Source organism: Anas platyrhynchos, chromosome 2, assembly GCF_047663525.1.
Source record: "Anas platyrhynchos isolate ZD024472 breed Pekin duck chromosome 2, IASCAAS_PekinDuck_T2T, whole genome shotgun sequence".
Classification (NCBI taxonomy): Eukaryota; Metazoa; Chordata; class Aves; order Anseriformes; family Anatidae; genus Anas; species Anas platyrhynchos.
This window is the reverse complement of record NC_092588.1, coordinates 91,497,180-91,525,016: the sequence shown is the minus strand read 5'-3', so window position 1 is coordinate 91,525,016 and position 27,837 is coordinate 91,497,180. Positions and strand designations below refer to the sequence as shown.

At 37.1% G+C, this 27,837-nt stretch overlaps 1 protein-coding gene across 7 annotated transcripts; it reads left to right on the top strand.

Moving 5' to 3' along the window:
• Nucleotides 1-549: 549 nt before the first annotated feature.
• MAK (male germ cell associated kinase) lies at nt 550-27,837 on the top strand. Of its 7 annotated transcripts, none has more exons than XM_027451586.3 (15): nt 550-706; nt 4,716-5,057; nt 6,927-6,981; nt 7,925-8,046; nt 8,952-9,031; nt 10,795-10,927; nt 11,021-11,192; nt 15,906-16,073; nt 17,276-17,596; nt 18,534-18,724; nt 19,263-19,393; nt 20,881-21,012; nt 22,918-22,992; nt 25,936-26,064; nt 27,559-27,837. In XM_027451586.3, exons 2-15 carry the CDS (start codon nt 4,957-4,959, stop codon nt 27,708-27,710), a joined length of 1,962 nt encoding a protein of 653 aa, XP_027307387.1. In that variant the 5' UTR covers nt 550-706; nt 4,716-4,956; the 3' UTR covers nt 27,711-27,837. The 7 variants fall into 7 exon arrangements, 6 of the variants coding, with proteins under 6 accessions (XP_027307387.1, XP_021126181.1, XP_021126182.1 ...); XM_021270506.4 differs by lacking the exon at nt 550-706 and adding an exon at nt 727-1,161; XR_002400814.4 differs by lacking the exons at nt 550-706; nt 22,918-22,992; nt 25,936-26,064; nt 27,559-27,837 and adding exons at nt 728-1,161; nt 23,992-24,145; nt 24,251-24,351; nt 24,568-24,649.

Genomic DNA, 27,837 nt, shown 5'->3' with positions numbered 1-27,837 from the left:
CCTCACTACATGAAGGACATCGAGGCCCTGAAGCATGTCAAGTGAAGGACTAGGAACATGGTGAATGGCCTGGAGTGCAAGTCATGTGAGGAGCAGCTGAGGGAACTGGGGTTCTTCAGTCTGGAGGAGGCTCAGGGGAGACCTTATTGCTCTCTACAGCTACCTGAAAGGAAGGTGCAGGGAGCTGGTGGTTGGCCTCTTCTCACAGGTAACTAGTGACAGGACTAGAGGGAATGGCCTCAAGTTGCACCAGGGGAGGTTCAGGTTGGAAATGAGGAGACATTTCTGCTCAGAAAGAGCAGTCAGGCATTAGGACAGGCTGCCCAGGGAGGTGGTGGGGTCACCGTCCCTGGGGGTGTTCAAGGACAGGCTGGACCTGGTCATTAGGGACATGATTTAGTGGCTGATAGCGTCGGCAGGGCGATACTTGGACCAGATGACCTCGGAGAACTCTCCCACCACTAACGACCCTTCACCCCCATGCCCCTGCAGCCACGCAGGCGCGCTGCCCGCTCTCCCTCCTGTCCCCTCCCCGGAGCGGGCAGGTCCCGCCCAGCGCCGCGGCGTCGCCCCGGCGACGCGTTAGCGCGGCCCGGCGGCTGTTGGCGGCCGGCCCCGCGCCCCGCGCCCCGCTCCCCGTGCGCAGCGCCGCGCTCTGCCCGCGGCTGCGGGGCTCCTGCGGGGCTCCTGCGGCTCCCGGGCGCAGGTGGGTGGCACTGCCCCTGGCGCACTCGCCCCGCCGCCGCGGTGGGCCCGTGCGCTGCTTTTGTTGCGGGTTTGGCCTTTCTGAGTTTCTTCGTTAGTTTTTGTATCCGGCTGAGCGCGCAGCTCAGAGGTGCTCGCTAACGCGTAATTCAGGTGCAGCAGAAGCCCTGGAAACGCAAAGAGCGATGCAACTTCCCAGGACTCGTTTTGGAGAATTAGGAAGCGGGTGTTCCTTATTAGCTGCGCTGGGTAAGCGGGGGATGATTCCGCCCAGCGCGTACACCTAACCGAGACAAGGAGCACTGATCTGCGGTACGGTGATAAACACCCGCGCGTTTTGCCGAGGCAGGGCAGGACTTGGTTACTGGTTTCTGCGGCCAGCTGTCGGAGCGTCCCTCCTCCTTTCTCCTGCGCGGTGCCCTCTGGCGGTGGCACTTTGGGGCCGTTCCGATGAAGGTTTGTAGCCCCCTTCCCCTGGGACTTTGCTCCTTTCCCCGCTGCCCGTGCTCTGTGGTTGTTCAGCACTTCGGCAGCTTTGCTTGTTTCCAGCTCAGCCAATTCAGTTGTCTGAGTTCTACTTTGGGGCACCGTGTGCCTTCTTCAGGCTTGATTTTATGGCTAGGGCTGAGCCTTGTTGCGTAAGGCTGATACAACAGTTGAACAGTTTGAGCAATCCCTTCGGCTTGCTGTGTTATATATTTTGCATTTTATACTTGTTGTTTCACCCTGATACTTTGCCATTATTAATTACCTTTAAAAATGGAATATCTACATTCATTTATGGTTAGTGCTGTTGCATAAAGTAATAAAACACCAGAAACACAGGAAAAGTAAAAATGAGCTTAGAATATTGAGTAGTTCTACGTTTACACAAATGACCAGATTCTGTGGCTCTGCTGCATCTGTCCTCTGTTTGTCCCCTGCTTTCATCCCTCTTTAATCCCATGTGAGGAGCTTATGGACAGTGTGTCAGTAAGGGTGTAAAACAATAGGATTTCTGTTGTCAGTTTGGTAGAAGAGACCATTATAACAATTTTACATTTTAGAGCTTCAGGCGGGTGAGGAAATGATACCACATAAGTGTTGAAATACCAAAGGACATGTCAGAGGCCTGCAGTACCAAGTAAAGATAGATTGGGTCTTCCCTGGGCTGGTACAAAAGAGAAGAGCCTGGAGTCAAGTGTGATACAGTTGGCTGGCTTTTTTCCACTGCCTTTGGTTAGTTTTCAGTTGGTGATGTCTCACTGTGAGTTGCCTCCTTTCCATCTTTTTGTTGACTGTAAGTACCCGAGGAAACTTGTTCACAAGAGTCATTTGTGAGGTGGCCTGGTCTGCATCTGTGGTGTTGAGTGTGTGTGGCATGTACATACATTCATACAAGATACATAAGGAAAGGAATAAGACAATAAAGTATTTGCCAGATCAGACAAAATGCATGCTTATTATACCTGAGTTGTGTTACATTACGTAGGAATTTTGGAGGGAAGAAGTGATTTATGTGGTGCTGTTCCCAGTGCACATGCTAAAACAATAGTAAGAATTGGCCGAACGGAGTAATTGTAAAAGCAAGTGATTAATTTATAACCCTGAATAGTCTTGGAATGCAGGCAGGATTTAGGCACCAAAATCAGAGGATTTAAAGGTCAAAACCTGAGGTGTGTATCTAGATCTGGGTCTTTGTTTTTTACAAATGCAGAGTTTTCTTTCTTAGTATTTTAGTTCACTTTGTTAGAGAGCAGAAAGTTGGGCATGAAATGTAGATACACATGTGAGTTCTAATGTATACAGCTCCAGGCTAGGGCCATCTTTGACAAATACTGTGGAATTCCCCCTGAAAACCATGTCCTAACAAGCTACAGTTAGGTTTGTTGAAACAGAGAAGTGCAGTTACATTTAACTCCTACATTTAACTTCACTACAATACACAAAATGCATGCACAATACATGGTTGCTTTAGAGGCTGATACTGTTTTAAAACGTGTATTAGAATATCTTATGGAAGTGTGTGTGTGTGTGTGTTTATACAACTTTACAATTAGAAAATAGCAAGAGATGACTAGCTAGTATGTGTCAGCTTGATCATCTGCTTTTTACTGCAGCCAACAAATGGTCTCCCTGAAGAAATAGCACTCAAGGTATTAGAGTGCATGTAGGAACTTTGGGGAATAAGACAAAAAGCTGAATTGTGAGAAACACAGTAGGCAGAAAATATATGTCTGCATTTTAAGTTGGACTAATATGAAGACGTAATTGTAATTGTCTATGATTGTAAGTTTCTGTTTGTGTGTGTGTGGTTGTTTTTTTTGTTTGTTTGTTTGTTTGTTTTTACTTTGCTATAGAATATGCTCTTAACCAGTGACCTCACTTTATGGTAGTAATGGCTTTTTTCTGGGATGGATAAAAACTTCTTTATATTTCTTACTGCCAAACTGGTTGTTGTCTGGTGCAAAGATTATAAACTGAGGTTGTCCACAGGGCCATTCATTACTGGCATCATGACAGCTAGTGCAAGATTCCTCCCCAGTAACAGAAGCACCAGCAAGTAACGAGGTGCATGTTACGACTTCTCTGGGGAAGCAGCATTTCAAGTAACAACAGCTCAGAAACATCAGTGCACAGTCCACACAGACGTTTCTTTTATGCAGCAGACGTCTGCTCTAGCATGCTGTGTTCACACTCCTAAGGGACCAGTTTCATTGTTGCATTTTGCCAGACCTGTAAATCTCAAGCCTGAGATTTGTTACTGGCTGAATTTGAGCTCCTTAATCTGTTTGGACAGCCTTACCAGCCTGTAGCTAATTCTGGCATAAGCATAAGGACTACAAAGCTGCATGCTGAATTCTGCATCTCCTACAGAGGTAGGTTGTCAGTGAATGTCAGCTGATTCGAGTGTTATTTTGAATTTTCAGACAGCAGAGGCAAAAGATAGAGCTAATGCTGGAATTTGTTTAGCAGCAGGTGGTTTTTTTGCATTTAAGCATTTGTGTTGCGGAGAATGAAAGCTGCAGTGAGCAGTTGTTAGATTTTCCTAGGACTACGTAAATAAATGAATGATTTCTGGGCGTTTGTCTAAATGCCTCAGTATTGGCTTTGAGGATTGTGTCTTGGAGGCAGCCAGAGCTGAGGTTAGAGTTAGGATTTGTGAATAGGACCCACAGGAACACTCCTAACTCTTAAACACTGGTGACATAGTATTGTGTATCATGAAAGCTAGGGTTAGGATTCAAGTTTGGATTGGGGTTCAAATTAAGATTTACATAAAGTTGAAGAATCAGCATTGTTTGATGTGCTTTCTTTTCCAAATGAAAATTCAGATCAAGTCTTCCATACCAATGCATGTGAGCTCTATACTTACTTGTATAGGCCTTGTGAAATTGAAGAATAAATTTAGATCTTCAACCATTACAGTGCTGAACTCTAGCTATGGGTCCAAGAATTCTGTGAATTAAAGAGTGAGATATTCAAGTAAATTTAGAAGAACTCAATTTACCTTGGCAACAAATGCTGTGTTTATCTTGCTTTCTCATGTCCTTTCCTCACTAACTTTAAGCGAGCCTGCTTGCACTTCCCATCCATAATGCAGCATTCAGACCAGCAAGCACCAGCCCTGGATTTACTGTAGCACCCTGTGCAAGATTTGGGTTCTGTTGCCTGTGTTCCCAAACTTTAGTCCTGCCATTGCTGCAGATTAGGAACCTACCTCTGCTTGCAAATTAGGGAGATCCATCAGAGGACACCAGCCTCAAACATGCTTCTGTGGTTCTAGGGGATTATGGCAGTAATCTTGACTCTCCACTGCTTACTCTAACCCTAATCCTAGACTAGGCACCTCCTGTGGCTTGAAGGATTGAAAAGAACTACTTATATTGAAGCGTTCTATTTAAGGAATGCATAAAGGTATGGAGTTATTATTCTTAGATACAAATTGTACAGCATCTTTGCCTAAAATACTGTGAAATTACATATTTATCTATTCTCTCTCTTTTTTTTCTTTTTTTTTTTTTTTTAAGTATCAGTTGAGAATGGCCATGTTCTTCTCTCTCTCAAACTTTATATCTGCATCTCAAAATTTGGAGGAGACTAGTGACTATCCTGCACAGTTATGAGAAGACAACCAGCAACCTAAAGCAGCCTGGAAGAGGAGTTCTCTAAGAAAACCAAAAAGCACAAAATCCTTTAAGACATCCTTTAAAACATTTAGAATTTTATAAGCTTTTGGCTACCCTGGTCTTCAAAAAATAATTAAAAAATATGAACCGTTACACAATCATGAAGCAACTAGGTGATGGCACCTATGGCAGTGTGTTGATGGGAAAGAGCAACGAGTCAGGAGAACTTGTGGCTATCAAACGGTATGTAACATCTAAATTCAGTAGATACTTGCACAAGCTGAACATTTTCACTTTATTGCTGTCTGCTGTGTACAATAAAAAAGAATGTCTCTTTTTATGGAAATGAATATAAAATCTATTTTATTTATGTAATTCAGATGCCTAACTGAGAGTGGATCAGGCTCCTAAGCTGGTGTATCACCAGTGAGACACATCAGTTTGTATAACTTGGCATATTGGCATACGAAATTACATGCTGCCTTTATTCAGTTAGTATGTGCTTCCTTGTAAAGTGTTGCTAGGTTTTTGTTTTGTTTTTACACCAAAGGAAAAAACAAACAATGTGCAGGGGGTTGTTTAGGGAGCTTTTATATTTATATGAATCGTAAAAATTGGTAACAACCGTCTTAATGGGTAGATGTGAAATACCTCTCCACTCCCCAAATCTCTTTACATACTACGTAAGTATCAGATACTACTACAACAATAAATAGCAGGTAACAGTCTGGTCAGATAAATATAAGGTATCTCCTTGGAGCTAACAAAGTTGTGTTATGCGTATCCATCAGCATTGCTATACTTCTTTAAAAAGATTATCACAAAACAACAAAAATCACATTAGAGGAGTGGGGATGCTCCCTACAGAATTACAAGCAAGATCCAAGACATAAGTACTAAAAACTGTAGATTGCTGAGATTTTTTTTCCTCCTTTTATGGATTTATCTTATGTCCTTTTATGGAGATATCTTTCTGAAAAGATAACTTTAAAGAGTTATCTGCAAAGTAAAAGCTGCAGAAGGGTAATTGGAATGTAATTGATTCTTTTTTGTTGTTTGTTTTGAGAATTTCTGAGAGTGTTAGCTTTCTCCATATACTGCTAGTACTGTTGCCTGTTTGTAATATGAATCTATACCCAAAGGAAAATCTCTGATTTGATTATTTTTGTGATTTTATTATTATTGTTGTTGTTGTTGTTATTATTATTATTATTATTATTATTATTATTTAAAAGCAAAAACAAAAACAACTATTTTCACTATTTCGAGACTTGGAATTTTTTTGTGTGACTGTCAAGTTTGGGATTTGGGGAAGGAACAGTTTTGGTTGAAAATGCATTTATTTTAAATTAAATCTTAGTTTTATATAGTTTCACTCTAGGAGCTGGAACTTTACAAAAACACAATAAACAATATGACATTAACAACTCAGTGCCAAAATCTGAGCAACACTTAATTATCCTTATTTGTATCTAAGACTTCTGAATAAATGTATTACACAACTATATGTAGTGGTTAGTTTAGAGATTATTGTATTTATGTATGGGTATTGCTTGGAAAAAATGAAACAATTTCTATTCACTATTTAGTATTTTTGAACAGGCTTGTAAAAAAGACTGATCAAGTCAGATGGCTAATTACAATTTTAGGCAGTTAAGATACTTCACAGATTTCAGAAGTATCATTTACTTGTTTTCCTAGAATGTGCAAGGTAGGCATGAGGAAGTGATTTTTCTTGTTTTAAAATCCATGCTTTATGTGTTGTGTCACTGTTGCTTTCCTCTTTATCAAGGGCACAATTCAAACAATACAACAGGAATCTGTGTCCCTGATGCTTTTAGAAATACCTTTGTAGTATCGTGGTCTCTGGTTATCTACTCTGCTAGAAATGTTTGCAGTGATTAATCATCAAGCATGTTAATTTCTAGTACATGTAAGACTTCAGTTTACTTTGATGATGTTGCTGAAGAGTAATATAAAATATTTTCAATTTGGTTCAAAATACAGCTAGTGCTATATTCAGGAAAAAAAAGAAAACAACAACATCCTGGTTTGCTCTAAAAGTATTCTGTGCTACTCACTGAAGATACTTTTTCTCTGACCTTATTTCAGAATGAAAAGAAAGTTCTATTCATGGGATGAATGCATGAATTTGAGAGAAGTCAAGGTAAAATGGCAGACATACCACATTTAAAAATGTTTGGTTAGGTTTTCCTGAAAGAGAAGGGCATCTACCATGTCATAATAAGGCCAAACTTAGTGAACTCTTTAAATGGGGTGACAGGTTCCACAAAGCCACGAACTGATGGCACTCCAAGAGCTGCTTCTGCTTTGCAGAATATCCTGCCATTCTCAAGCTGTGGCCATGTCTTGTAGCCAAGCCTCTTGTCTTTGAGAAAAGATGGATTTGATTTGCTTTTGTGGGTGTGTTTTAGCAGTCTGCTCTTTCACTTTATTGATGGATTTCCAGTCCATCCAGTATATTTAGTCCTCATATCTTTTCTTTGGGGCATCTGTAGAAAGCACCAGGAGTTTTGGCTAGCCAAGTGATAGAATAAAGCCTGACACGTGAAAACGTGGACTAAAATTTCAAGTCATCCCATGTTTCAAGCATCTAATTTTTTGTAAAAACAAAACTCCCTAACAGAGGAATTAGGTATCTATAATTTAGGTTTGACTAGATTTATAATTTAGGTACTGGAAATTGCATATATCTCCAAAAAGAAAACCTATAATGGAGTATACTTGTTCATGAAATTTTCATTAAAAAATGCTGGGTTGTCTTATTGAGTTCTGTAAGTAAAAGCTGTTACAGGTTCAGAACTATCTTTCAGCGTAGACATTTAGGTTTTGTTATTCTTCATCTCACTTATGATATCCCTAGAAATGGAAGTTTTAAACTGCTACTAATATGCTGTTTTTGTTTTGAAATTAATGTAAAATGTTGTTTCATTGTTCTTAGACACAGAGTTTACAAGATAAATACAGGCTTCCAGACAGACTTGTTTTGTAAATTCCTTCCAATAAACTTTTACATATTACAGGCTTAGCTCAGATAAGGAATCAAAGCCACTGTTAAGTTATCTGAAACTGTTTTGGCTCTTTTACAGTCTCTGAAGAAGCTAAATCATGCCAATGTAATAAAACTGAAAGAAGTCATACGAGAAAATGACCACCTTTACTTTGTGTTTGAATACATGAAGGAAAATCTTTATCAGTTAATGAAGGACAGGTATGTTCCTTTTAGGGAACAACTACCGTGCTATCATGCTTTCTGTAATGATTTTTATGCTATAGTGTAGAATGTGCTGCAATTCCCTCTTGCAGCCCCACTGATGTGAACAGGAGCTGCTGCACCTACTTGTGCAAGAGTAGAATTCTGCTTTGCTCAGCATTGCACATTTCAATGCCTCTGGGAGAAAGTCTTTGCTCAGTTGTTAATGAGATAACTTGCATGTCTTCAGTATGTATTGAGCCAATGGAGAAATTCAAAATCCTTTCTTTTTTCTTAGTTAGCCTTCTTTAATGTATGAAGGATTGTACAAACATCATTAATTCTTGCATTAATTACAGATTTGGCTTGGAGTGGTGGGGGTAGTCATCTGTGCATACACACATGCATGTTTATGAGAAAACCTTGATATGGATTGTGTGATGTTACAATCTTGGACAAACAGTATGTAGCACTATTTGTCATCACTTTCAAGGTGAACTTTAGAGTAGGACCTGCCATTTCAGTAACTGTTTTCTTTGCTGAATTCTTCCGAGTTTAATGTTTCCTTCATGCACATTTATCTCCTTATGCACAAAGCCCTTAGTTAGGTGTTAGCAAAGTTAGCACGCTGTTACCCTACAGCTGAGAAGCACTGTCCTCGGTCAGGGTTCCCTTAACGGTGCCACTGGGTAGCACACCTACTACATTGCTACATAGGGCAGTCTCTCGTTCATTCCTATACTGTGTGTGCCATATCATCTATATAGTCAGTCATGCTACAGGCCAGCCAGATTCATCTACGGGTCTGTTTTCATCTGTTCAGGACATATTGTGCAAAATGAGGAAGCGTGTATATTTTGTCTTACAAAAAATAGTGTTGTGTTTTTTTTTAATCATGCGAAGTTGTTAATCTTTCTTCACAGAAACAAGTTGTTCCCTGAGTCAGTCATCAGAAACATGATGTATCAGATATTACAAGGGCTAGCTTTTATCCACAAACACGGTAGGTTTGATACTGGAGTTTAACTATATAGTACTCTTCTAAGAAAAGAAGATACTGCACAGTAATAGCATGAATAAAAAATATATAGCAAAGGCTATCAATTATCTCTAATAAAATTATTCCTATCTGCCTCAAGTATGGTGCATTTCTAAAACAATATCTGAAGTTATGTTTTATTTTTCTATAAGCAGATATTCTTCCTTCTTGAAAGTGCTAGGTATTGTTCATACACTGTTTAGTATCAGTAGATGCCAGATGAATAAATAAGCTAAAGAAGCCTGTATGCTGTGCATTTCTATTTCCTCGGAGAGATCCATCCAAGAAACAATAATACTTTATAGATGGCAGTTTCTCTCTTCTTCAGGCGTCATAACTAATATGGTGCTCTAAGTCATAATAAATAAATAAATAACTTGCTCACTAAGAAATCCAGTCTCCTCATCAAATACAATTTGGATGTAAATACTTTGAGATGAGACTTTTCTAGCAATTACAAGCACATTCTAAAAATGAGGTGCTGTGTGCTAGCAACAAAACCAAAAAGCTTCACAACACTTACAGACACTTACTTATATCATGTAATGTGTCTGCAACCTACATTCTGAACTACTGGCATTAAGCTCCTTTGCATTTCAAAAGATAGTATCTTTTGCTTAACTTGCTTAACTCTCTTTAGTACGTGTCCATCACATCATATTCCTATCCCTAAAACTTTCCAAAGAGAGTAAAAAGCTTATTTAGAGTGAATTAAGCAGCAATGTTTCCAGTGATCTATGATTAGCTTTCATGTACCCTGATAAGACCTGTTGATGGGTTGGAGTAATTTATTTTTTTTTTTTATTTACTCCATTTAGTATTATAAAATACACAAAAGTTGCTGGTTTTGTGTCTTTCTGATCAAGGTCATGTATTGTTTTCTGATTTTTAGCATCCTCTTTCCCTTCCTCCTTTCTACATGTAATAAATGAGAACATTAAAATATATTAAAAACTGACACTTCTAAGTTACAGTATTAATATTTTGTTTTGAACATAAATATTTGGGAATAACAGGTATGATAAATATGAACGTTTATGTTTCACTGTAATAATTTCAGCCAATTATTTACAGTGGTTGCCAGTTTCTGCAGGCAGAAATTGAATGCTTTACTGTAGTAAGTGAATTTCAATCAAATTGATTTATAACATATTGTGAGCTCCAGTTAACCAGAACTGATTTGCTCAGCTGCTTAGCTCCTCTGCAGGTATATAGCTGCTTAAGCCACCACTAACCATTAAAGAAACTTTATGTGCCTGCTTTATTAATATTTCTGAGCAGAATTTGGATACATTTTAAATGTCTGTGCCTGCAAATTGTTGTCACACTGATAAATAAAATAATGAAAAATTGTTCAATGAATTCCATAAATGAAGCAAGTATCAGATGGTCAATTTGACAAAACAGTTCTGTTCTTGTTTTTCAAAAGATTTAATTCTAGATTGGTTGTTATTTGATACTGCTGCAATAGCCAATTCATATTCTACAGCATGTTAATGAATGTTTACACTTGTTAATTTAAGAATTCTTCATGTAATAATCACTGGAGGGAAAATATGTGTGTTGGGGGTGGGGTTGCCGTTAATTTATTTTTAATTTTAAAAGGGATTTTTTTTTCCAAAATAATCTTAAAGTAAAATTTGGATGTCTGTTTAAGAAATGGCTCTTGCTGTTTAAGAAATGATGACACAATTCTTTACCATTTTTTTCTGTCTGTTTTTGTATAGGATTTTTTCATAGAGATATGAAGCCTGAAAACCTCCTTTGTATTGGTCCAGAACTTGTAAAAATAGCTGATTTTGGTTTGGCTAGAGAGCTAAGATCTCAGCCACCATATACAGATTATGTTTCTACCAGGTGGTAAGTATATCATGAAGTTAATCATTATCTTAATGAATTACCTTTCTCTGCTTACTATTTTAATTTATCTATTGCTTCTTTCCATCCTCATAGGTATCGTGCTCCTGAAGTTTTGCTGAGATCATCTGTTTATAGCTCACCTATTGATATGTGGGCAGTAGGCAGCATCATGGCTGAACTATACACACTAAGACCTCTTTTCCCAGGCACAAGTGAAGTAGATGAAATCTTCAAAATTTGCCAAGTATTAGGGACTCCAAAGAAGGTAAGACTTTTAGAAGAACTCATGCAATAGTATTAAAAAAACAAAAGTGAAATAAAATTATTATAAAACATTGAATGTTACCTCATGTCCAGAACATAAATATCAATAGCTGTTTTAGTATATTTCCCATGGAGTTAAGACTTTCTCAACTGTATGTCTTTCTAGACATCCATTAAGACATAGAATGCTGGACTTTTGTTGCATATTAGCATCTGTTTTATATCCTACTATTACGTGTAATCCTGCTCTACTCTATGATGAAAGCCAGATAAAATTGTTTTGTTTGGTTATTTAAAGCCATGCATGTCAAGAGAATTTAAAAAAATATATATTAAATCAGTCTCTTAAGGCTTCATTTGGTTTTGCTTCAGTTGATTTGTTTTCCTTTCTTGAAACCTTAATTGTTATAGGCTGGTGCCCAGATTTTGGAGCTTGTGGAATTTATCCTGAATAAGATGAATTATGCTTTTTGTGTTTTTGAAGCATAAAAGAAACACGATCTCAAACACAAACCTGTCATATAATATTCTTAGCAATAAGAAGTAATGGAGGGAAGCGTTTTTCAATTATTTTCTGACAGGGCTAAATAGTTTAAAATCTACAATTAGGTAATGCATGTACAATTTATGCAATTATACTTACTTCAGTTACAAAGTTTTTAGGAAGTGGATATGTGAATGTAAAAGAACATGTCTTACATAACCAATACTTCCGACAAGTAAGCATCAAGGTGTGTTGTTGTTCTCTATACTGACTAATATGCTTGATCCTTTGAATTACAAGCGTTATGAGTTCTTAATTTAATTGAATTAAGATGTTAGAGACATACAGAAACACAGATTAAAATGCTTCATGAAAAGGCAAGTTTGAAAGAGAAGGTAAAGGATGTTTAAAAGAAAACGAATTCCTAGGAAGTGGCTCAAAACAAGTGCAAAACTAGAACATGAGAAAAACAGCACCACAGCATGGAAAAAAAGTCAAGCAAGGATTAGAAAGGAAGCCTTGTAACTAAGGTGTCTGATGAAGCTGTGAAGAGATGTCAGAATCGATTGGAATAAAAGAGGGGAAAGAAGTTTACCGTTAGAATATTGAGTAAGCTGGAAAAAAAAAAAAAGACAAAATAATAGAGAGAGATTTTGGGGAAGCAAATTGTGATAGCTAATGTAAGAGATGACAGAAGTATATCAGCACTTTGCCCATGGGAGTAAGCAGATCTTTGTGAAATAACTGACTGAACACAGTCTCTAGAACTGGAGAATCATTGGTGATTTACCAATAAAATATAAAGCATAACGTTTCCTCTCCTCTACAAGACCTATCAGTGGAGAAGTGAGGAACAACAACAACAAAAAAAATAGAGTAGGTGTAGCTAGGGACATACAGAGCTTGAAGTGGTGGGAAAACATCAAAGAGAACATACTGAGAGACAGGTGCGAGTTCATGACAGAGCAAAGTGTGAAAGGCCAAAGGTGGTGAGTTATATACGACATTTTGTGGAAGTTAAAATTGAGTCTAGAGGATTAAGTGCAAATTGTTAGGTGTAAAACAGTGCTCACTATGACAATTGTGCATCAGAAATAATGTGTGATAGGTAGGAGTATTTTAAGACTTGAGTTTTCAATCCAAGGTGCTAACTTAATTTTCTTAAGCATCTCACAAGTCTAGGATAGTAAGAATAAAGTTTTGATGTGTAGTCAGTGTAGCTGCGCAAGAAAACAACACACTAGTTTCTGGAACGTTTTCAGTGTTTTCAGCATAAACAAGTTCTTGGCATGCACAGGAGGTTTCCACGATGTGCAGCAGAGCAGCGTTGGGGTCACTGGTGTGGTTCTGTAACTTTACCAGTAGCTGAACAGAAGCATATCATGGCTGGTTGCTTGGGGAAGCAGGGAGCATTACCAGCAGAGTATTTCAGAGGAAACTGTAGCCTCTTTTAAAGACCCTAGGGGTTAGAGATGCTATAAATCAGCTCTTTAGAATCAGGAGGCTGTAATTTAAAGCTTTGTGCCCCTCTCATCTGATGGGCAGACTTGGGAATTTTATCTCCTTATGACAATGTTAAGATATTCTTCAGGGACATCGCTGTGTAAGACGAGCATTTAAATATTATGAATTATCACAAGAAACAATGTTTTGTTGCTGGTGAAGTGTTTTTCCACATTCTGAAAAACACAAGGAGTTACTTTTATAGTATGTTTTTATAGATAAAGTTTCATAAACAGTTGTTTTTTTTCCAGGTATATGTTTTCATTTCTTCCATTAACCTGCAATAAGGAATTACAGGAATTATGCCCACAGATGGTCTAATTTCAAATTGCCTTCCTTTTATTGGTTTAAATCCATAATACAATGCTTATGACTTCTGTTGGTTGGTTGGTTTGCTTGTTTTAATATTGACAGGTAACTACTTTGCTCTGTTCTATAACCCTTGGATAACATTACTACAGATACAGTTCTGTTACCTAATTCAAGTATTGGTTGTGATGGTGGTCTAAGAATATCCTCTTCTAATGCAAATGTAATGACAACCTGAAAAGAAGATGAATGAAATGCATTTTCATAAGTTGAAGGTGGCAATGGCACTTTAATTCCAAATTCATTTTTTTTGAGAAATTGAAATGTTTTCTTCATTTTTCCATTGTACCATTTTCACTCTTGGTACTTCACCAGTTCAACATTTAGCCCTTGCTACTCAGTTGTAAATTGTTCCTTTTTCAGTGGGATGTCACAAGCTACAATAAAGCAGAGCTGCAGAGGAGGAGGAAAGAGTTTACCTTTATTCATTTAAATCAGCAGATAATTTTGTGATGGAATAGAATGTCACTTGAAGTCTTGAGACTTATTTTAACCAGATTTGGCTTATAATTACATATGAGTTCTTTGATTACTGTAGACTGATAAAAGAACTAAAAAGTTGTTGTTAGTCTGTGCTACAAGATTAGCAATAGCTAACAAGGTATCTTGAGACCAAACTGTCAAATCAATCCAATTTACGGTTTTAGCAGTGTAACAAGCTTTGTGGATAGAAGAGAAGCAATAATATCATACATTGTCATCAGTAAGGCTTTTGATGCTGTTCCTTATAACATTATTAGCAGCATATTTAGACAAACAGCTATACCTATATACTGTATAGTATATACCTATATTCTGTATATACTATATACTACATATATACCTATATACTGTAGGTATATAGGTAGGTATATACTGTAGATATATATGTACCTATATACCCGAATACCTATTTGGAAGACCTTACTCAGAGAGTAACTTTTAATGGTTCACGCTCAAAATGATAGGTAGATTACATAGGACTCTGAGTGGTTCTGCGTATAATTAAAAAAAAAAATCTATTAAGTGCCTTCTGATAGAATAGGTTTTCCTTATTAAGCTGGCAGGTAGCAGGCTAGAAAGTCTGTTAGATTAGAATTCAGAATTCCTTATAAAATTAGAGATGCAGCTTAAAAAATATTCGTTAACTATGTTTAGAGTGGTATACTTGGTCAAGTATAACTATCCAGCTAACAATTCTGCAGAAGAGGATGTAGGAGATGTATACTGCATTGTACATCAACAGCTTTTTGTTGCAGCAAAGACAAATACCCTATCATGTACAAAGAAAGGAGTACAGTCCATGGATATATGAACTATTCTTTTCATTTCACTTGCAGTGTGATGCGCAGTTGTAAGTTTTGCCTTTCAAGGAAGAAAATCAGAGTCTGGATAAGAGGAAAAACTTTAGAAGTCAAGACCAGAAGTTCAATTGTTTGGGCTTCTTCAGCCTACACAAAGGAAGACTGGAAAAAAAGGACAAGAAATACAGCTCCTGATATATAAAAAGGCTGTTCTAGATAGACAAACAGGATTCTTTCTTAGTATCTCTGGATACCAAGAGCATGTTCAGTTATGGTCTTGTATTGCTTCCAGAGAAACGTACATTCCTCTAATCATGAGGAGATCCAACTACAAGTGACACTGTCTAGAACAGCTGTTTTTTACCAGGAACTGGAAGCTTTTTTGAGACTAAACTGTCAGAAAGGGACAAGGGCATGATGATTCGATGATCTCTTTTGAGATCTTTGATGATCTCTTGAGATCTGTATTCAAATAATGCAATTTTCATGCAACTAAGGACTTCAGGTTTTAATTTTTGAAAGCACAACACTTAAAAAGAAAACTTTTTTTTAAATCTAGTGGTCATGATTTTTCCTGTTGCAATACTGTCTAGCTGTAATTTAATCAACCGTTTTAATGATGGAAGCAGGTACATTGCATAGGCTGCATTGTGGCTGCACAGCCATGGTCTGCTGGTGCAAGGGCTTCACCTCTAGTATGAAAAGAAATGCATAGAAATCAGCTGTTAGAGCTTATTTCTGTAATAGTTGGGATGTGCATTACTGCTCCTGTTAGTGCTGCATTCTCTTCTCCTTCCAAGAGAGTATGTCCAAGTGTTGTATGCACAATGACAGATCCACCCTTACCTACAGGAGAGCTTGAGGACTGCCACTGGGGACTGACGCTGCAGTCACTAGTGTCATAGCAATTATAGTGAAAAATGCATGCTTTTCACTGTATAGGAAGGAGCTACAGAGACCATGCGTGACTCAAGCTGCAGAAAAGTTGATTTGATCGAACACCAAGTATGCATAGTCTTCATCCTTTTATTTATTTATTTATTTGTTTATACTGTTTTTCTTTCCTTTTAAACAGAGTGACTGGCCAGAAGGATACCACCTTGCTTCTACTATGAATTTCCGTTTCCCACAGTGTGTCCCCATAAGCCTAAAAACTCTTATCCCAAATGCAAGCAATGAAGCCATACAGCTTATGACTGATATGCTGAACTGGAATCCAAAGAAGAGACCTACAGCAAGTCAGGTCTGAGCTTCCTGAATTGTAATTATAAGTCACTTCCCCCACTTGATTTTCATCACTTGCCTGTATGGAGGGGGATAGTGAAAGTAAAGCTTTGATTTTGTAAGGCTGCAGATGGAATGCAATATGGAAGAGCTAAGGATTGCTTTTCACTAGGAGATGGGACATAAACTGTATGAAGTGATAAAGAAAGAACTTTGAAAAGAACATACCAGTAGGTCACAGAGGTTACAGGCTTTCTTTAAGTTAACTAAAAAAAAAAAAAGTATACAATTTTCAAAGATGCGTACATTCTACTGATTTTTGAGTATTTATACCTAATGCAATACTATTTAGAAGTTACAAAAGGGCAATGTGGAGAATTTTGTTGGGAAACAAACATAATGCAAGGTATAGGCGGATGTAATGTAAGTGATTTAGAAGTGGTTAAGCAGATGGTGCAAAGCAGAGCAACCATATCTGTCCACTTTATGTAGCATTTCTATTGTTACAGTCACTGAGATCTAACTGTAGTCTGATGCTATACATCTGTACTCAGAATTCTTGCATGGCACTTTATGAAAGCAAATAACCAGGTTTTACCCAAGTGAGTTGTCAAGGAAGCAGCTGCAGTAGTTGTGCAATCCACAGGCAAAAGGGAGAGTTTAATGCACATTTGCAGAAATGTGTACAAACATAGCAATTCTCAAGTGTAGCTGAGGCAAAACATTGCTGAGAACTAACAAAAGAGTCCTTTGGATGATTCAATCCAAAACGGGCAGTGAGAGCATATTGAGAGCTGGTGTGTTAATAAGGTATGAAAGATAGTTAGCAGGGAAGCATGCAATAAAGCAGTAAGGGTTTTGTACTGTAGTGGAAACTACCTGTTTTTAAAATTGAAATTTGTTACTGCGTGAATGTAGAATGGAGTTGAGTGTAAAATGCACCTCAAAACAGAGACTCCAAAAAATCTAGAAATAAAAGAATTTAGAAAAGGACATGACTGCTATAACATGTCCAAGTGGATCCATCTTGTTAAGTTAAACAGTAGGAAGCGCTTAAAATGCCGAACTGAGAGCTAGCTATACATAAGATCTAATTATACATCCATCTTGCATTGGTGCTGAAGAGATTGCTTGAATGCTTCAGAAACAATTAGATTCTAGATGAAATTACCAAAGTCAATTTTATTAAGTATAATTAGTAAGTTATATCTTCTTCTCCAGGCTCTGAAGTATCCTTACTTTCAAGTTGGCCAAATGTTAGGACCTCCTCCACAATACCTGGAGAAGCAGACTCCTATTAAGCCAGTGCAGCCGACAGAACCAAAGCCAACTTTACCCAAACTGGAAGCAGTATCCAAGCCAGAACCTCTGTCTTCACCTGATGTACCTGACCAAATGCAGCCACAGCCCCTCTCAAAGGTTAACCACCAGCCACTCCAGCAAATTCAGTTACCTCAGAATACAGCTAACCAGCAAGTACCAAAACAGCAGCAGCCACAGGCACAACCATTTTTTCCGACTATCAGTAAAAACTCATCACCAGTAAGTTGCCTTCAGTAAATACCTAACTTAGACAGGTGATTTTATTGCAGGATTTTACTGTATTCAACCTGGTCATTCTCTGAAAACAGCTGTACTTTTTATTATAGAAAATACAAGTTGATAATTCAGGACTAACTAGGGATATAGCTAATTACTTATTAAAATTTTACAGCAAATTGGGAAAATACATTAATTACAACAACAATGTAAGTTCTCTTACAATAGCTTTTCCTGACGTGCTTCTGCAGTAATGTAGTTACAACAGCTATCATTATTGACCTTTGAGAAACAACTCACAAAAATATTGTTGTTATATGAAAAAGAAATAGAAGTGAGAACTTTGGTTTTCTCAAGCAGGAAAGTACCTGAGCGAGTATGCTAAAAATAACAAGTATTCCAGAAAATAGTGGAAGGCAAACTACAGTCGCATGAAAAGATAGCTTTAAAAAGTAGTTATTCTTTGGTAGATAATGTTAAGGGAAAACCTGACTAATTTCTGAAAGTTGCATTTGCTCTGGGGCTATGGGAATCGGTACTCCGAACCCTGAGCGTGATTGCTGTGAATGATTTGCACCCCTGTGCCCTGCTTCTGACAGTTGTTCTACTGCCAGCGAGAGACTTCAGCAAGATGCCAACAACAGAGGCTAAGTGCTCTACTGGGCCTGCATACAGAACATTAACCTAACTACTTCAACTAGACTTAAGCCATTGAAGGGTGACAGTCTAAAAGAGCTACGCACAAAATACCTGCCATCTTTGTAACATGTTTTGTGCTTAAAATCTTTCTTAACATTGTGACCAAAACAGGCACAACACAATAGGGAAAAATTCTTCAATGTTCTTAAGTACTAGTCTGAAGTAAACTAGATGTAAAAATATTAAGTTTTAGAATTTATTTAAAGCTTTTTTTTTTTTTTTTTCCCCCTATTCAAAACAGAAACAAGCAGCTAGTGGCCCTCAGAATGGCACAGTAGGTCCTAAAAGCTGCAGGAGGCGATGGGGTCAGACTTTGGTAAAGGCTATGGATAGTTGGGATGACTTGGACAATGCTGAATTTGGAATGTCGTGTTCAAAGAAACCTAGCATTGCACTGTTAAAAGAAAATAAAAACAAGGAATGCCTTTTTAGGTAAGTCCTTTAATTATATAATCACTTTTTTTTATGTACACAATGACCAGTAGATTTATAGGTTGGTTAAAACAGATCTGCTAAAATTTAAGTCACTCAAGCTCTGCAAGAATGCAAAGAGCTGTATGAACAGGCCAGCTTTGGGTGTGGTATCTATGTGACACCAGTAATATCCATATTTATGTTTAAGCACTGTACATTTCATATGTTCATCCTGTTTCTATGAAACTGCATTTTACTGTAATCATATAAACTAGATTCACTTCATTTCCTATATCAGTTGAGCTAGGGAAAGTTCTCCAAGTTACCCACAGTTGCTTTTTATTCTGTAGTATTGGATACACTTTTTTTTTTTCCTCCATATTCTCATCTAAAACTCTCATGAGGTTTGAGACTTGACTGTTACTTTCTGTAGGACCAAAGTCTAATGATGAAATCAGGCTAAGAGAAGAGCAGTGTATTCTTCAAGCTAGCATCAGCTTGTGCTGTTCTGAGGTGGAGTCGCTGGCCACATAGTTTGAATGTTTTGATTTTTCAGCATTCCAGAACCAAATGCTTCATGCTGCATCCAGCCAGGAGGGGAAAATAAGGTTTTGATGAGAAATGATTCTGGAAGATCAAATACATCAGCAAAACAGTACTATCTGAGACAATCAAGATATCTACCTGGTAAGGGGAAAAGCCAACACAATATGGAAAACATAAGCAGTGAACAATATTTTTACAGTACATTTAAACTTTAGATTTTGCACTGGATAATTTTGCTTTTCATACCCAGGCTAAACTTTCAAATTTTGGGCTGAATGCCTTTCCAAGAACATATCTCACCACAACTGATGCAGAAGGTCCTGGCTATGTAAAAGTGGAAGGGAGCTCAACCAACTCTGCTTGTACATCATAAACATTCGCAGGCCCTCTTATAGTCAGTAGGATAGGAAACCCTCGGTAATATGAATCCAAGATCTCTTGGATGCCTAGGAATACATCCTGATTGACCATAAGCAAGCATACCCAAGGAGTGAAGAAACTATTCATCTGTAGTGCATATGCATCTTCCTCAGTTTCGCAATACAAGGAGGTTTTGTTTCTTTTGAACTTCCAATTCTGATAAGTGCAGTTACCCTTCTTGATAGGAGGTACTAAAAAATACCAGCCCTTGCATGGGTAGGAATATACCCTTGCATGGGTAGGAATTCACACCTGGTCACTTCCCTTCCTAAGGCACTTATTCACCATAAGATAACATTGATAATTAACAGACAATTCCAGTAAGTGTATCACGACATCTACAGTAATCCACAGTGAGCATTTAGTTGGCTCCTGATTGCCAGGCAAGTTGTTTTATTACAGTGTATCCCCAGTTTCTCAGGAATTCATTAGTCCAGCTAATGTATGTCCAGTCCTTCTAAATATGAAATCACTTCTTTAATGCTAAATAGGATTCCCTAAGACTCAAGAGTTTGTTCAAATGGAGGGGAAAAAAAAAAGCTTCCTTGTCTAGAGGTAACAAATGAAAAATGAATCTATATTCCTTATATTTTTAAGTATGCTTCCAATACATCTGTTTTTATTAGTTTTCAATGAGAAAGGCATTGTTTTTAAAAAAATATGTATGTAGTAATTCCAGCACTTAAGAGAATAGTAACTCCAAGGAGCATATTTGGTATTTATCCGTATTACTTTAGCTCTATCACCACTAGCTCTGGGAGCTGCTTTCCTACTGCGTAATCCCATTAACTGCCGTAAAGCTCATAACATGGTGAAGTAGCAAGAACCTCTTTGTCCTACTTTTAAACTTGTTCTTTAAAGATATAGTTTTTCAGCCTTGAGAACTCAAATTTTCAATAATTTACTTAATTTCTGTTAATTGTTTGAGAGTCAAAAATATCAATAATGAGCTTATGATTTTATAGGAACCAAATAACTGTAGTAAAACATCTCTGAAAGCATGAAAAGTATTATTTAATCGGCATCTCCAATTTTTATAGTAGAGGAATATAAACTAATCAATGGACATTGTGCTTTGACTTACATTTATGGTGTTTACATTATGCTACAAATAATTTGGTGTTGTTTCATGGTTCTAGAAATGACTGTTTTTCATTGGTTGAATTATGTTTCAAATTAATAAAATTTGCCATGATTTGTTTTCTAAGGTGTAAACCCTAAGAGTATCTCTTTAGTAACAGTCAATAAAGAAGGATCTCATGGAACCTGGAACAACCAGTTATTTTCTAAACCACTGGCACATTTTGGAGAAGGAATGTCTTTCAACAGAAATAATACAGGTAATGTGTAATAAAAATGGTCGTGTTGTATTTCATCATACTTCATTTAATTAATTTACTTAAGACCTTCTAGTTTAACTTCTGTTGTCAGGCTTAGGTTCTAGGCTTTTTTCTTTTTTCTTATTTAAACACAGACTCTTAAAAACTTTTTCATACATAAGTGATTTATTTTGATTTCATAGCACAAAGGGAGTATAGACTAGCTCCTAGAATAAAGTTCTGTCAAGACAAATTTTTTTTTCTGTAATCCTCTTAGACCAATTATTGTACTGTGCTAATTCAAGCAAGTAGTTTGACCTCATTACTGCCTGGTCAATGTCATGTGGAACACTATAAAACAGCAGTCTCATATATGAAAAGAAACTAGGTAATGAATGGTAAGCTCATATAATAAAAATGATGCATAATATTCAAACCAAGTTATTCAGTAATCTACCAGCTTTGTAGCTGCATGAAAAGTCTCTTCTTTCAGGAAGGCACTTGTAGGAAGTTGCTTTTTGTGCTACATTTTTTAAAAATCACTGCTATCAGTGTTTTAAAGTGTGAAGACTAACACAAGTTAAATGACTTACCTAAGATTTCATTGACTTGAGACTAAAATCTATCTTCTGACCTCCAAGCCATACACACCATCTGTGTACTCCCACCACCCTGTGATAGGAGGTAACTTTAACAGCTTTGAAGCCACTGTAACTCCCAACTTCACTGATGCTAATAAACCACCTAACCTAACATGCTTATACAAGAACTTCAGAAAGCTTGTTTACATGCAGATGCTACACCCCAGCTCTTTTTAACAGAACTTTAGTAGCCATCTTGCAGTGTCATCAGAACTGATCCTCCCTCTGGAAGTCAGGTGAGGTATAAATCGTTCATCTGAAATTATATGAAAGACAGGAAATGGAAAAATAACAGCATCCCCTGGATTAGAAGAGACTTTTTTTCTTTTCCCAAGCAATTATGATATGTACCTTTTTATTTTCAGAAACATTGTGTCAGGGTGCCTTAGAATTAATTAGTTTATTCATAAAATGCTCTTGCATTTGAAAGAGGCACAAAAAGGTCAAGAGCTGTTTCTGAAACTATGTATCAGAAAGCTAGACAGCTACCTACTGAATTAGAACGTAGCATTCATCTAAGTTAATTTAATGGTAAAAATCCCCGTTGTCTTACTGGGTTACTTTGAGTATCTACCAAAAATAATAATAATAATAATAATAATAATAATAATAATAATAATAAAAATCTAAAACTGATAATTTCATGTGTTTGAAAATTCTTAGTATTATTTCCATCAACATCTTAAATAATAGTATATTTCATATACCCAGGAAGCAACAATGTTAAAGATAGACACACAGAAAACAAGAATAGTTGGAGCACATATCAGGGTAATATAGCACTTCAATCATGTTTGTTTGTTTGTTTGTTTTATAATGACAGGATTGAAAACTGGCACTGCTGTGTAGTATGAAAGTAACTAAATTTAGTTTATTTAAGTGTTTTATTTTTCTTACCCATGACATTTCCCTAGGGTGAAATAAGATGAAAGCAAACGGTTACAAATGCTTTGTGAAGAATGGTAAAGTTATGATCAGTCAGCTTTGCAAATATGCCTGAATGCTTAAACTTGGAATTTATATATTTATGTGATTGGAATATGACTGCATTTTTGGTAAACTACATTTTCATTCCATTATTAGAATGGCCCTTATAAAATAACTAGACAGAGTAACATTTTCTGCTTGTAAAAACATAGAATTGAAACAAGAAAAATGTCAGATGTTTATTTTCTTGCTTTGCTTTTCCTCATTTCTTTGATATCATCTAGCCAGATTCTTTCTGTACTTTTTCTAAAGTTCTGTCTTTCCATCTTTTTCTTCCTTTTCATTTTCTTCTCTACAGAAGAGAACTTAATTATACCAATTGAAAAACTATCATGCAAAGAAAGGTTGAATGAAAAGTTAGAGGATCCAAAAGGTAATTTATAGCAACTATAGCCTGGTTCTTTGCACATTTCATATTTGTTTTATGCTTTCTTCTAAAAATTGCACTTGCAGTGCAGATTCCAAATAATCACATACTTCATTTTCAGTTGTAATCTATTTTGTCAAACTTTGCCCTGTTCATTATGTCTGCTTTAGACCAAGCCTCTCTAGGCTGAGGGAGTTAAGGCAGAGGCTATACTTACCAATGAGCTATGTTTTAACAACTCTTGCTGTGACACACAGAAGCAGGTAAACAGCAGAGGTCGATCTCATTTACCATAGTGTAACATAGTGTGGAAAATCGCTGCTACTGTGAATTTTACTCTTTGGAGTAGTCAGATGAACTCAAGTAAAACACATCCATGTATTTAAGATCCCTCTGTTGTTGGGTGTTTTTGTTTTGGTTTTGTTTTTAATACTGACAGAATTGTTTCACCTTTTGTATTTGCTTTGAAACCAAGTTAAGTGTGTGCTGTTATACCTGAGTAGGATAAGTGATTTCCCCCTACGTGCAGCCCAACCTGAACTGCATCAGCACATTCTTTGAAATGTTAAAGAATAAACTGACTGTATATACTTACTGAAGTCTTTTATATAACATCTGAATGTTTCAATAAGTGACTTCCTAACTTTTCTTCTGGATTCTCAGCACTTTAAATGATAAAGTAAATTTTATTATCATAATTGTAATGCATAGCATGCAATTGCACTGTTGCTGGATAATGGCAAAGAACCGATCCCACTAACTGCATTCCAATTTTCTATTACACTGATTTTACAGTACTGTGATTGCATAGACTTTGTTGGAGTTAACCTCAGTGTAAGAGAGTAGAAACAGGTTTCCAAGCAGCCTAGTTTGTGCCTAAACACACTCTCCACTGCAAGCAGTGTGAAGCTGGAATGTTTCACCTCTCCCTCAGGTGTGTACCTTTGTGGTACAACTCATTGCAATTATTCATAGCTCTTCTTTTACTTTCAACTCACTACCCAGCTCAGATGATTCAGTGGCTTTATTCTCTGTGAAGAAGCAGGTATGTGTTGAGGTAGGGTATACTGCCCAGGCCACACTTGCACTTGTCATCATGGCCTCCTGCATGTCTGAAGGATGAATAGCAAGAACTCCTTTTGTACAGCAGTGGTCAGAGGTAAGGAACAATTTAGTATGTGCTTTTAAGATTTTTTTTTAAATATTTGTAGTTACTCCTCTGTATTGAACTTCTACTTTTCCTCCTTTGTTCTTATCCAAAAAGATCATACCTCCAGACCTCTCAGTTTCACCGAGACGCTTCTTCTGGGCTGCCCTCTACTATTTGCTGAAGAAGGGCTCATAAAGTACATCAGGCATTAAGAGGTAAGGGGAAGGGAAAAAATGGTTCAGCAGTTTGTTTGTTTTTTAGTTTACAGATACGCAACTTTGCTGAGCTGTAGATAAGAAACAGGCAGGAATAGTCTTTTTGAGGTTATATTAGTCTGAGCCCTGCCATGATCTTACTTTTAGATTTCAGAATTTTAAGAAGTGCTTAGACAGGTGAATGTAATCCTAAAACTGCATTGCTTTGTTTTTCAGGCAAATTCCTGAAAAGGAAGAACAACTTAAAACGGCAAGAAAGTCATATTTTAATGGAGTACTTTATTAAAGTTTTATTTTTCACCAGGACTCTTGTGTCATTCTTTATTGCACTGGAGACTGGCATGCACTATACACAGGGAAGTCCCATAAAGACCCAACTATTCACAGGACTTACAGAACAAACAGCTTGGCAAAATCAAGTCAGCTGAATGCTTTTTGTTGGTGTTTAAGAAAAAACAGGAACGTACACAATGACACAACACAGCTGTAATTAGCTGAGGATACTTTAGGGGTTGGTAGATGACCAATTTTGCAGTTTACAGGTCTACTGCACTGAGCTCTGGTATTAGCACAGAGAGCTGGGGGTGTTTTTGTGAAGAGGAGCATTTTGCAAGCACACGGGCCAGAGACAGGAAAACTTTGTCAATTCACACACTGTGTAAAACTATGGTTGAAACCAACCTAAACATTAATAAAAGTGTTCACACTTGATAAAGGTCAAAATAAAACTACTATGGTCTAGTAGTTCATAAAATGTAATACTACCAGAGAAAGCACGTTTCTTCAGATGTTGTGCCAGCACAGTCTTTAAGTCTGTCCCTATGATGACACACTTGGAGGTGAGAAATTTGCTTGGAGCACAGCGTTAAATTGTAACAGAATCCAAAGCTATTGTACAATAACACAGTACTAATTTTGTGTGCAGATGCATGACATTTCTCAGCTTCCAAAAGAAGATGATTATGTCAATCTTTTCAAGGTAGCACTGCTTTAAAAAAGATCTGGACCAAAACCAGGCCCAATAAAATTATAGCCAGAGTTCAAAGGCGAGGGGAACTGGGTCCAGATTTTTGAACCTGGCTAAGTCACCTTCATACGGGGTACCACTTACCACAAGAGGATTTTGTTTCTGTTTTGGATAGACTTAAGCCCAATATGTTGAGTGCAAGACTCCTGTTGAGCGCTGATTTTCAAATATGGAAATACTTAAACTAGCTTCCAGTAAATTAATTAACTGTAAGTAAAAGGTAAGATCTTGTCTTCTCTAAGCTTTGCTATGCAATCTAAGTTTAATGAAAGTACTAATGAAATGTTTGTACTGTTTTTCTGGCTTTAGTCCTACTGCGTCACAGGATCAGATGTACTAGAGTATACACAAATGTAGTTTGTTAGGCACCTTAAGGGGTCCAACTACAATACAAAGAAAAGAATAAGTACTTTTGCCAATAGGCAAGCACTAGGGAGTTCTTAAAGAACTCTCACACTCATTATTTGTGTTAATGCAAAGGTGTTTTGAAGTGTCTATAAAAAGCAGGCAAGGTTTTCTGCATGTAACTGAAAATATTAAAACTCTAATGTCAACAGGAAATCCTGACTTTGTAGGAGGTGCTGCTTACAACCCATTAGGAGGATACATCCCTTCCTTTCATAAAAAAGAAGTTGGATCAGCTGGACAACGGATACAGCTAGCTCCTCTTGGTCCGTCTGTATCAGGTAAGAAACATCCTTTTAACATATATATTTAAGGAAATGGTAAATGTTAATTTTGTGTGCTTCCTAAAATGTTTATTATCTCTTAATAAGTCTTCCTTCGAGTTTTTTAAGTAAAATTATTAGGCATATTTTTCTTAAATGATTTGAATGCAGGTATCTAGAGGGAATCATGGTATAATACCTGGAGAAACAACTGCTATTAGATGTTAGGTAAAAGTAAACAAATGCGCAACCCTTTTGTTATTCCAGTTGTGGAAAAGTTGCTAAACTACTTTTTATTAGAAATTCAGGCTAAATAAAATTGCTAAAAAAAAAAAAAATAGTAACTCCACAACTCAATGTAAGTGGTCATGTAGACTGGATATAAATATAACTGCATGATTTATGTAGCTATTAGGAAACATTAGTCACCAACTAGTAAGTATGAAAAATAGATAAATGCAAGTTAAAAACAAAAAAAAAAAACAAACAAAAAAACAAGAACAACACTCCTATTTAACGGTTTGCAGGATTTTTTCTTGACAGTGACTTTAATGTAGCATGTGACTGTCTTGCATGGGTATTTCATCAGTATAATGTAATTGATGATCCTGATCCATGCTTATAATGGCCTCAACTATTTGGAAAAAAAAAAGCAAAGACCTTCCTCAGGTGACTTAATAAATAATAAATTCACAAATAATGTCACAGATACGGTGCAAGCACTAAATTAAAATGAATTGCTCTTTTATTTACTAGCCCTTTCTGGTTGGTTAGCAGCTTCTGTGGTGGTGATTTAAGACAGGTTTTCACTGTGTCTTCATCTTCACTATGTTAGCTATGCAAGTCTGAGTGTCATCTCAGTAGGTGACACTGTTCTTATACCCTTGAAATATCACAGGAGTGCTTTCTGGAGTGAAAATCTCAATACTGGTACGTTATACAAGGTAAAAGCCAAACAAGAATGCAAGTGACCAGTTCTGAATAGTTATGATATACTAGTGATCTAGCTGTACATTACCTTAAACACATTAAAAGATATTTTCCTCCATTCAGTTAAAAACAATATGAAATCTATCCTGAATATAACAGTTACCTGGTATATTCTATGGTATGGATGATGTTTCTTTGTTGATATGTTTCTGATTCAGAGAAGACAAACAAAAGTGCTCAGGAAAAACTGGTTTGTGAGTAGAAAACTTAGCACCATTGTCCAAACCCAACAGAATACTTCTCTAGTTACTTCATATGAAATAATAAGGCCCTAAACTGACAGAGAATTGTTTAATTGAAGGGCCTATGACAGACCAATCTGATATGGTCCTACCTAAGCGTGCTGTCTGTTTTGCTGACTTGCTCTTTTGAGCTACTTGTTCCCACCTAGGAACTGGCAAACAACTTCTGAGGAGAGAGGGAGGGAAGGAAGGAGATGGCATGTTAGCTTTCAGCTCTCATTCAAATCTGTAGTGAAAGTAGTGAAACACTTTTTTGATTCTGACTTCTGGTTTCTTTCAGACTATTCCTGGAAAAACAAAGCTGCTCGTGCGTTACCAGGTCCTACTTACAATTCAGCAGCAAAAAACATGAATATTTTAACTCGTGCACCAACAATTCAGCCAGTACATGGAAGAACAGACTGGGTGGCCAAATATGGAGGACACAGATAGAAAATGCCATCCTCTGCAGGTATCATGTGAGCTGTGTTCAGTTCTCCTGCAATGGAAACCTGAATTGCCTACTTGCTCCAACTTTTCTTAAGACTGTTCAATAGTAAAGAAGGAAAAAAAGACCTTG

Coding starts and splice junctions, on each gene's coding strand:
- MAK (XM_027451586.3), top strand. CDS start 4,957: ATGAACCGTTACACAATCATGAAGCAACTAGGTGATGGCACCTATGGC. Junction 10,928..11,020: donor GATTATGTTTCTACCAGGTG/GTAAGTATATCA, acceptor CCATCCTCATAG/GTATCGTGCTCCTGAAGTTT. Junction 21,013..22,917: donor TTTCAACAGAAATAATACAG/GTAATGTGTAAT, acceptor TCTTCTCTACAG/AAGAGAACTTAATTATACCA.